General features: G+C 34.2%; 1 protein-coding gene across 1 annotated transcript; it reads right to left on the minus strand.

Moving 5' to 3' along the window:
- Positions 1-9,142: 9,142 nt before the first annotated feature.
- LOC112790909 (probable phospholipid hydroperoxide glutathione peroxidase) lies at positions 9,143-11,020 on the minus strand. Its single transcript, XM_025833530.3, has 6 exons — positions 10,580-11,020; positions 10,348-10,424; positions 10,115-10,176; positions 9,818-9,936; positions 9,490-9,657; positions 9,143-9,378 (listed from the first exon to the last, which is right to left on the minus strand). Exons 1-6 carry the CDS (start codon positions 10,847-10,849, stop codon positions 9,349-9,351), a joined length of 726 nt encoding a protein of 241 aa, XP_025689315.1. The 5' UTR covers positions 10,850-11,020; the 3' UTR covers positions 9,143-9,348.
- Between the last annotated feature and the right edge of the window lie 502 nt (positions 11,021-11,522).

The following is an 11,522-nucleotide window of genomic DNA, read 5'->3' on the forward strand; positions in this document are numbered from 1 at the left end:
GAGGATGGGATGTAGCCGTTGACAACAGTGACACCCTACATATAGCTTTCCGTGGAAGGAGCCTTGCGTGTGGGAAGAGGATTACAAGAAAAAAGCTGAAATAAAACAGACAAAGCATCTCCAAAACTCCAACATATTCTCCATTATTAAAGTAACAATTATTTGTTTCACGCTCTTTTATTTTACTAATAATTCAAACTGATAATTATAATTGATATCCTGACTAAGAATAATAAAATAAACATAGCTTGCTTCAAACCAACAATCTCCGTGGGATCGACCCTTACTCACGTAAGGTATTACTTGGACGACCCAGTGCATTTGCTGGTTAGTGGTACGAAATTATAAGAAATATTGATTTTGATATTGGAATTAAAATTTTGTGCATCAGTCAGTCACCAGGTTTTGCATTTTTTTTAGGTTCTAATCTTGTGTCTTGTTGTTGTAGGAAGCAAATCGCTGCCAGTAGGAGCTCGACAGAGGCTGAATTTCGAAGTCTTGCAGCATGTGTAGCAGAAACAGTTTGGATCAAGAACTTGTTGCTCGAATTAAAAGTTCAACTTCAGATATCTCCAACAATTTTCTGTGACAACTTAAGCACTGTAATGCTTGCTTCCAATCCAGTGTTACATGACAAAACGAAGCACTTCCAACTTGATATACAATTTGTTCGAGACAAGATCAAAAGTAATGAACTACATGTGGTCCATATCCCAGGTCAAGAGCAAATTGCTGATATATTGACCAAACCTTTATCAGTAGCAACTTTTGATAAGCTCAAGTACAAACTTAGAGTGGTCCCAAGACCAATCATAAGTTTGAGGGGGGATATAAATGATATAGTGTACACTAAGAAAAATTTGGGTAATAATGCTAGTGTAGGTCAAGATAGAAAAGTAAAGCTCTATTAGTATGAGTCTTGTATAAATAGGAAGTCCTTGTTTTTAAAATAGAGAGGTGTGTAATACATATTTTTCATAATCCCAATTTTCCATTTCTTCTTTACTTAGATACCCTAAGTCCTTTCTTGGTTTTTATCTCTTTGTTTCTATTCATCTTTCTTCTTGAAATTATATGCTTCAATTCTTCTCAGATCTTCCCTGCTCTGTTATGTTTTCTGATATTCATGAGACAAAAATAAGTTGTCTCATAAATTTGTTGTTGTTGAGTTCAAATAGAATCAGAATTGAAAGTTTGTTTTAAAGGGTTATTTCAGTAACATAAAAAAACCATAAATTTAACCTCCCCTTCTCTAAACCTTCTACAACCTTCAGTAAATAATTTTTAACTAGCCAACTTTAAACAAATGTAATTAATAATTATTAATTTTATATTTTTTAATGAGTGTTAGTGCATAATAAATATTTTGAATTAAGAATTTTGTGTCAGTCATGTTTAGTGTGATTAGGCCTATCTAGTCATGAAAACAAGAATTTTACAAAACAAATATCCCAACTATCATAAAAAGTAAAAAATTTAACGGTGAAAATTTTTTTATTTGTAGCCAATAGACTTAATTAAATAAAATTAGTAGTTAAAGTTCAATAAAATTATTCGCATGTGAGTTACAATCAGCAAGACAGCAATGACTAGGAGGCTAGGAGCGAACTAGCACATCAATGGCGATACTATACATACCTATCCATGGAAAATTAATTACGGATAAGTAATACAGCAATAATCTTTTATTGATATATCCAATTAAGATTTGGTATAATTTTAGACATATTGTTGTATTAAAGAAATATTTTTTATACTTTATCAATATTCAACTATTCTGTTATAAAAATAACTAAATAAGTAAATAAGAAAAATGTAACAAATATAAAATAAAGAAATATAAAGAGAGAAAGAGAGAGAGAATGGTGTTTTATTGCTTTTTGTTTATTATTGCTATGTGTTTTTATTCAGAGGCTTATGCCTCTATTTATAGGTGCACATGATGACATTTTTCAAATTACAATAAATGAAGTCATCCTTGATAAACCAAGCTACATTGGAAATGGGCATTAAAGAACTGAAGATTGATGGTTTAGAAGTTATAATAAATTCTCGTTGCAAGTATAGTTTCTAAACCAAGCAATCAACCTTTCTTACAAACGTTTTGGTTGTCACAAGTAACAAACCCCTAAATAACCGAAGTATTCAAACCTCGGGTCGTCTTCTCAAGGAATTGCAGGGAGGTGTTCTTATTATTGGTTATGAAAAACATTGTTTTTGGGGTTTGAAAAGGTTTTGAACAAGAGAGATGGATTGCAGAACTTAATAGATTAATAATGAAGAAATCTCTTGGCAAGGTATGAAAACCGGAAATCCTATCCTAGTTATCCTTATCAATGGTGATGAGAATTATATTTCTGCTACCACTAAGTCAACCTCTAACTATGAAGGTCAGTTAAGTGAATAAATTAATTTAACACCTAAAGTCCTAGTCAACTCCTTAAGGAAAGACTAGAGTTATAGGAATCTAAATTAATCAGCAAGAATAACAATTATCAATCACGATGAGTTTGATAACTCAAGAGTCACCAATTAATCAACCAGAACCAAGAATATAGAAAACTAAATTAAAATCATAAATATCTGGAATACCTCATATTATATTGAATGGAGATGTCAATTCTAACATGGAAAAGTTCATAAGCCAATTGGGCAACATAAATCAAATACAAATAAAAGCTTCAGAGTAAACAAAAATAGAAGAGAAACATAAATTATTGAACCTGGTACAAAGAAACAATCCTAATGACTAAAAGAAATCCTAATCCTAAAACCTAAGACAGAGAGGAGAACCTCTCTCTCTAAAAAACTACATCTAAAATATGAAAAGTGAATTATCAGTCGTCTCTGAAGTATGAATGATGAATGAATGGATTTTCCCACTTTATAGCTTCTAATCTGTGCTTTCTGGGCCAAAAACTGGGTCAGAAACAGCCCAGAAATTGCTGATTTCAAAATCTGGTACGTATAGGTCGCGGGAAAGTAACGCGGAAGCGTTGTCCACGCATTTGCGTGGATTGAAATTCGCAGATGCGATGCAGGCACGTCATCCACGCGTTCACGTTGCCTAACTTTGGGGCAGCTATGTCAAATTATATATCGTTGCGAAGCCCCAGATGTTAGCTTTCCAACGCAACTAAAACTGCGTCATTTGGATCTCTGTAGCTCAAGTTATGGTCAATTTAGTACCAAGAGGTCAGGCTGGACAGCTTTAGCAGTTCCTTTAGTTCCTTGTATTCCTTCCAGTTTTGCATGCTTCCTTTCCATCCTCTAAGCCATTCCTGCCCTGTAATCTCTGAAATAACTTAACACACATATCAAGTCATCTAATGGTAATAAGAGAGGATTAATATTAACAAATATAAGGCCAAAGAAGCATATTTTCAATCATAGCACAAAATCCGGAAGGAAAACGTAAACTCATGCAATTAGTATGAATAAGTGTATGAAAGATTGATAAAATCCACTCAATTGAGCACAAGATAAACCATAAAATAGTGGTTTATCAGGCATCCACATAAGATCTTATCACAACACTCCCCTTTGGATGACCATTTAGGATTATTGCCTCGTTAAAACCTTACTAAAGAAAAACCCAGTGGAAAAAAATTTTAGTGAAGGAAAAAGAGTACAATATCCTTTAGTGATAGGGACTGCCTCATTAAAAACCTTGTCAAGAAAAACCTAATTGGAAAAAACCTGACCAAGGAAAAAAGAGTACAGTCTCCCCCTCTTGTCGACATCATTTAATGTCTTGAAATCGGCGCATCCCAATCTCATGTACCAATCTTTCAAAGGAGGATTTTGGGAGTGACTTTGTAAATAAATCTGCCAAATTGTCACTTGAGCGGATCTATTGGACATCAATTGTTCCTTGATTTTGAAGATCATCAGTGAAGAAGAATTTGGGAGAAATATGCTTTGTTTTATCACCTTTGATGTATCCGCCTTTAAGTTGAGCAATGCATGCTGTATTATCTTCAAACAGGACAGTTGGAGCTATCTTATGATCAATCAGTCCACATGATGATAGAATATATTGGATCAGACTTCTGAGCCAAAAATACTCGTGACTAGCTAGCTTTATGAATCTCTAGTATTTCGGCATGATTAGAGGATGTTGCAGCAATTGTCTGTTTCGTGGACCTCCATGATATAGCTGTACCCCCATATATGAACAGATATCCTGTTTGAGATCTCCCTTTATGTGGATCAAACAAGTATCCAACATCTGCATAGCCAACTAATTGTGACTTGGATCCATAGGGATAAAACAATCCTATATCAACTGTTCCATGAAGATATCGAAAGATTTGCTTGATTCCACTCCAATGTCTTCTGGTTGGAGAGGAACTATACCTTGCTAGTAAATTCACAGCAAATGATATATCGGGTCGTGTATTATTAGCAAGATACATTAGCGCTCCAATGGTACTAAGATATGGTACTTCAGGACCAATGATATCTTCATTCTTTTCTTTAGGACGGAATTGATCCTTCTCCACATCCAAAGATCTTACGATCATTGGGGTACTCAAGGGATGTGACTTATCCATATAAAATTTTTTTAAGATCTTCTCTGTGTATGTTGTTTGATGAATAAAGATCCCATTTTTTATATGCTCGATCTGTAGGCCGAGACAAATTTTAGTCCTTCCAAGATCTTTCATCTCAAACTCTTCTTTTAGAGTTTTTATAATTGTTGGAATCTCTTCATGAGTCCCAATGATATTTAAATCATCAACATACACAGCAATTATAATGAATCCATATGTGAATTTTTTTATGAAAACACATGGACAGATATCATCATTCTTGAATCCATTTCGGGCCAGATACTCAGTAAGACGATTGTACCACATTCATCCAGATTGCTTTAGACCATATAAAGATCTTTGCAATTTGACTGAGTATAACCCTTGCGAATATTCATTGGATGGTTTAGATATCTTTAGTCCTTCAGGAACTTTCATATAGATACCCGATCTAATGAGCCGTATAAATAGGCTGTTACCACATCCATTAAATGCATATGTAGTTTATGATATGCAGATAAACTGACCAAATAACGCAATGTTTTCGTATCCACTACAGGGGAATACATTTCTTCATAATCTATACCGGGCCTTTGTGAAAAACCTTGTGCTACAAGTCGAGCTTTGCAGCGCACAACTTCATTTTGCTCATTTCGTTTTCTCACAAATACCCATTGGTATCCAACAGGTTTTACATCTTCAAGTGTACGGACTACAGGTCCAAAGACTTCACGTTTTGCAAGTGAGTCTAATTCAACCTTCATGGCTTCTTTCCATTTTGGCCAATCATTCCTTTGTCGACATTCTTCAACTGATTTTGGCTCAAGATCCTTACTTTCATGCATGATATTTAATGCCACATTATATGCAAATATTTCATTGACAATTGTCTTATTTCGGTCCCATTTCTCTCCTGTAAAGACATAATTTATCGAGATCTCGTCATTTTCACAATTTTCAGGTACCTGAACGTCTTCTAGCGTTAAAATCATATCAGAATTTTGGACAACTGCAGGTGTCTCTACTATGTCTTTTTCAACAGGAATCGTATTTACCTCATTTCTCTTTTGAGGATTTTTGTCTTTGGAAACGACAGGCCTGCCACGCTTCTGTCATGAATTTGCTTCAGTGGCTACTTGTCCTACTAGGACGTCAATTCGAATTGGGACATTTTTCGCGGGTATATAATATTTAGTTATCCTCTTTGTATCGAAAAATGCATAAGGCAATTCATTTGCTACTCTTTGCAAATGTATAATCTTTTGAACTTCTAGTTCACATTACCCTGACCGAGGATCTAAATGCATCAACGATGATGCATTCCAATTAAGTTCCTTTTCAGAAAGCTTATTCTCTTCCTCTAATGTTAGAAATTTTGATTCATCAAAATGACAATTCGCAAATCAGGCTTTAAATACATCCCCCAGTTTGTATCTCAAGATACCTCACTATAGAGGGAGAATCATATCCAACATATATCCCCAATTTTCTTTGGGTCCTATTTTGGTGTGATTAAGTTGTGCAATGGGAACATATATCACACACCCAAATATTCTTAAATGAAAAATATTTGGCTGCTGGCCAAAAGCTAATTGCATACGAGAAAACTGATGATAACTCGTTGGCCTCAAACGAATAAGTGTTGCGGCATGTAAAATAGCATGCCCCCAAACTGAGGTTGGGAGATTTATTCTCATAAGTAAGGGTCTAGCAATCAATTAGAGACGTTTAATAAGTGATTATGCGAACCCATTTTGTGTGTGAACATAAGCTACTAGATGTTCAACACTTATTCCATTAGCCATACAATAAGCGTTAAATGCTTGGGAAGTAAATTCACAAGCATTATCAAGATGAATTGCTTTGATTGGATTTTCTAGAAATTGTGTTTTTAATCGAATAATTTGAGCCAGTAATCTTGCAAACGCCAAGTTGCGAGAAGATAATAAGCACACATGTGACCATCTCGAAGATGTGTCAATTAGAACCATAAAATATCTAAAAGATCCACATGGTGGATGAATAGGCCCACATATATCACCTTGAATCCTTTCTAGGAATTCAGGGGACTCAAATCCAATCTTTACTGGTGATGACCTTAAAATTAACTTTTTCTGAGAACATGCAGCACAACAAAATTCACTAGTTTTAAGAATCTTCTGGTTCTTTAGTGAATGTCCATGGGAGTTTTCAATAATTCTCTACATCATGGTTGTTCTCGGATGACCCAATCGGTCGTGCCAAGTTATGAATTCATTTGGGCTAGTAAACTTCTGGTTTACAATGGCATGTGATTCAATTGCACTAATCTTGGTATAATACAACCCAGATGAAAGTGAGGGTAACTTTTCTAATAACCTTTTTATTTAAATCATGAGTTGTGATACATAAGTACTCATGATTTTCCTCATTCATTGTTTCAATATGATATCCATTTCGGCGAATATCTTTGAAACTCAACAAGTTCCTCATAGACTTTGTAGATAATAGTGCATTATTTATTACAAATTTTGTTCCTCTAGAAAACAAAATTATAGCTCTTCTGGAGCCTTCTATCACATTACCCGAAACAATAATAGTATTAACATACTCTTCTTTTGGCACAAGATGGGTAAAATATATATCCCTTTTAAGAATAGTGTGCGAACTTGCACTATCCGCAAGGCAAATATTTTCAGAATATATCCTTGCCATTTTTCTTCAAAGACAAATAATAATAATGATAAAATGAGTAGAAGTACATACACAGTAAAATTATTCACATGAATACTTAACAAACACACATATTAAATTATTCCATCATTGATCAAATACCCAATATTTTTTTTAGGATCCTCAAAGAAATTAGATACATCATAATGAGTGGTGAAATTTTCATAATTTGAAACAAAATTTGTTTCCTTTCTTTTGTCATTCTTTTCAAGGATGCTTGATAAAGATCAACTAGGTGCCTTGGGGTACGACAAGTACGTGACCAATGGCCCTTTCCACCACAACGGAAGCATTGATTTACTTTGCCCATTGTTTCTTTCTTTATCCCACTTCTGGTGAGATCCTTTATGAACATAATTCCTTTTTCTTCTATAATTCTTCTCATTACTAAAACTTTGCCATTTACCTCTTTTGATGTAATGATTTGCTGCATTTACTTCAGGAAATGGGGCGGCACCAGTTGGACGTGCTTCATGATTTCTCAAAAGTAACTCATTGTTGCGTTCAGCAACAAAAAAGCAAGAAATTAACTCAAAATATTTTTAAATTCTTTTTCTCGATACTGCTGCTGCAGGAGCACATTCGAGACATGGAAGATTAAGAAAATTTTCTCTAACATATCGGGTTTCAGAAAATATCACGTCTTTTCATGATTATACTTTTTTCAAGGTCTTTCCACATATCTGCAAGATCTTTTAATGTGAGATATTCATTTTTCAATTATACGTCAAGATGACGACGAAAGAAAATTATGCTTTGACTATATCCTTTTGGGATGTATTATTTTCAGCCTTAACGATATCTTTAAGATCCATTGAATCAAGATGGATTTTAGCATCTAGTATCCATGGTAAATAATTGTTTCCAGATATATCAAGAACATTGAATTCAAGATGAGAAAGTTTCAACATAATGAAGATTTGTTATCTAGAATCTTCCTAAAATTTCGTTAGAATTTCGTACTGATAACGTATTATAAAAATAACTAAATAAATAAATAAGAAAGATGTAACTAATATAAAATAAAAAAATATAAAAAGAAAAAAAGAAAGAAAGGTGTTTTATTGCTTTTTATTTATTGTTACTGTGTGTTTTTATTAAGAGACTTAAACCTCTATTTATAAGATAACATTTTTCAAACTACAATAAATAAAATCATCCTTAATAAACTAAGCTTCATTGAAAATGGCTGGACATCCACCTAAGATCTCATCACAACATATTCATCACTACTAAATTAAAACTAAAGTTTTTCGAGAGGTAATCAACGGCCAAAAACAACTACTCATCTTGCTTAGCTCTTGCCGTATATTGCACCACAGCCACGTGGCTGTTGACAGCGGCTTCTTTGCCAACACACAGCCACTTCTCTGCCAACAACCGTGGCCACCAGAATGCGTATGGGGAAGGCATTGCCTTCAATCCTTCATCCTGCTGTCATGCAATGGGACAATAGATGCAAAGAAGGAATTTGAGATGGATTGTGAGACCAACATGGCATGATAGAATCAAGCAACAAGTACATAGGATTTGGTGTGTAATTTAGAGGAACAGAATACCATGGTCCTCCTGCCAATTCTTACAACCGTGGTTGCAGTAGCCATAATCGCTGCAGGGGCCGCGCCGACGGTTCCACCGATAGTTAAATTAGTCATAATCTTCTTTTTCGTATTTATAGTGTCATTATTAGAACATACAGCTTTATGTCAATTGGATTATTGGAGCCATGAACAGCTCTAGGTATATAGTTATAGCAGGCAGCACTCTGATTATTTCGCTTATTTCTCTTTTTCCTCGAGTCTTATTGATATCCCTCTGTTTTTGAACCCAGCAATTGTTTACTTTGTGCATTCCAATTTCCAGCAATTAATCTAATAAGTAGAATTGTAGAAACATAAAACCAAGACAGAATAGCATCATATTTAACCAGGAACAAAAGGATACTGTTTTAACAACCAAATTCACCTAAACGGTAGAAGCAAGTACATAATTTTATGATGCTGAGCTAAGCAATACATCTGCAGTAGATTTTGTTATTCACGTTTTACATATTCTAATGATTATTCATTTGATGGTTTTTCTCCAAGCTATAATCTTGGCTTCACGCATCCAACAGCTTCTTTATGTCCTTCTGCATTAACACCAACAACAACAGATCAGAAGAGAAATGAAGCCGATAGTGTTATATATAGATTTTGAACTATGTAAAAGCTAATGTAGCCATCATACAAACTGTGTTTACCTCGATGCTTAGAGGAGAAGTAGTGGGTGCATAACGATCCACAACATTGCCCTCTTTGTCAACAAGGAATTTGGAGAAGTTCCATTTTATGTTGTCCCCAAAGAGTCCACCTTTGCTTGATTTAAGATACTTATACAGTGGAGCAGCATCGTTACCATTCACATCCACCTATGATAAAATGCAACAAGATTTGTGTATAAGTTGAAATTGTTTCAACCAAGAAACTAACACCATCATTTTTAGAAAGAAAATGTCTTCCATGTAAAATACACGGAGGAAAGATTTAATATTTCTTTAACGAGCATAAGAATGAAACCAGAGTTTGTACCTTGTCAAAAATGGGATACTCAGCTTTGAAGCGAGTGCAAGCAAATTCTACTATCTGCTCATTAGTTCCAGGCTCCTGTGCCCCAAACTGATTGCAAGGAAATGCCAGGATTTCAAGACCTGAATAAACAAGAACATGGATTTTATAAAGGTTGATGGACCCCAAGCAAGCAAGTTTGATTCTTATGTGGTTATATGTACCTAAGTTTCACAAATTACTCCCTAATCTAATTAGCGACTGTTTATAAAGGTTGTGGAAGCATAATATAAGCCTATGAATTTAAGGGTTTATACAAACCTTTCGCCCTGTATTTTTCGTACAATTGACTCAGCTCTGTATAATTAGAATTGGTCAAGCCACTGCATCATCAAACATGATAGTATCAAGCTGAATAGATTAATCCAAAGGTGAAAGTACATCAAGATAAATTAAACATGTATGATATACACAAGGGCTGTCTACTCTACTGCAATTCAGTCATTAGCCAAGGTTTTTTGACAAAGAAATTGAAAATCGGAGAGGCGTTTTACCATTGTGAGGCAACGTTGACAATGAGAAGAACCTTCCCTTTGTAGTTTCCAAGATTAACATCATTTCCCCTCGCATCCTAAGTCAGAACAACACATCAAATCCCTGGATCTTAAATTTTGTAAGTTATGGAAATAAGTAACACAACATGCATTTTCCTTTCTTCATGTATTTCTACTAACAAATTAATTATTATATCTATTACTAATTAAAAATAATCTAGATAAGACATACCTTAACGGTGAAATCGTGGACTGATTTGGGAGGAGATGATTGGCTGGCCATGGTGTGATCTGTTTTCAAACTAAATCGCAACGGAGTTGGAGTTGGAGTTAGAGTTGGGATTGATTTGAAGAACGAGATATGATGATGCCGCTGATAAGGCCGAGAGAGTGAAAGGGTTTTGGCTTTAGGATTGATCAAATAGTTAATAGAAGAAGAAAGGGGTGGAACCACTCTCCTTATGCCTCTGCCGAACAAGATACGAGTTGAACTACAAAGCATTGAAGATCCAACTAATTTATATAGCGTCTTTTCTCCGCATACTGCACTCTTCTTCTGTATATTGTTCCTTTCCCACTATGATATACTCTGTGAAACGTGAACTATTGAACAATAATTCTTACACGTGGATGCTTGGCGTGTCCACACGTGGGAATTAGTTGTCCAAGTGCCGCCTTAGCATTAAGCAACTCATGTTTTATACAAGAACAAGAATCATCAATTACGTCATCATTTATCTTTAAGAAAACGGGTCAAATATTATTGACTTATTGTTAACCAAGTACTCTAAGTTAATTATTACAAAGTAAAAACACATTGGTAATTCCACAACACTAATAAAACTAAAATTTAGCTGATATAGAATAAGGACCAAAGCTAAAGTTATCGATTAAACTTTTATAAAAATGACAAAATTAAATTTGAAGTTTAATATATATTGATATTTATATTCATTAAAAATTATTAAGAATTCCTCCTAATAATAATTTTAATATATATTCTTAAAAAATATATTTGCTAAATCCATAATATTATATAAAAAAAGTTCAATAAAAAACGCATCACCTTAATTAATTTCATTTAGTATGTTTTGAAATTTGTATGATGATAGTGTAACCTTTACAACTCTCATTGTTCTTTATTTTTTGATGATCTTGTATGTTCTTTCACAGTA

The sequence above is a fragment of the Arachis hypogaea genome, chromosome 3 (genome assembly GCF_003086295.3).
Source record: "Arachis hypogaea cultivar Tifrunner chromosome 3, arahy.Tifrunner.gnm2.J5K5, whole genome shotgun sequence".
Lineage (NCBI taxonomy): Eukaryota > Viridiplantae > Streptophyta > Magnoliopsida > Fabales > Fabaceae > Arachis > Arachis hypogaea.

What these genes read in the sequence shown, in the direction of transcription:
- LOC112790909 (XM_025833530.3), bottom strand. Translation starts at nt 10,849, where the DNA reads ATGCTTTGTAGTTCAACTCGTATCTTGTTCGGCAGAGGCATAAGGAGA. An exon ending in AGTATCCCATTTTTGACAAG is followed by an intron (nt 9,658 to 9,817) that starts GTACAAACTCTG and finishes ATTTTATCATAG; the next exon opens with GTGGATGTGAATGGTAACGA. An exon ending in CTTCTCCTCTAAGCATCGAG is followed by an intron (nt 9,379 to 9,489) that starts GTAAACACAGTT and finishes GTGTTAATGCAG; the next exon opens with AAGGACATAAAGAAGCTGTT.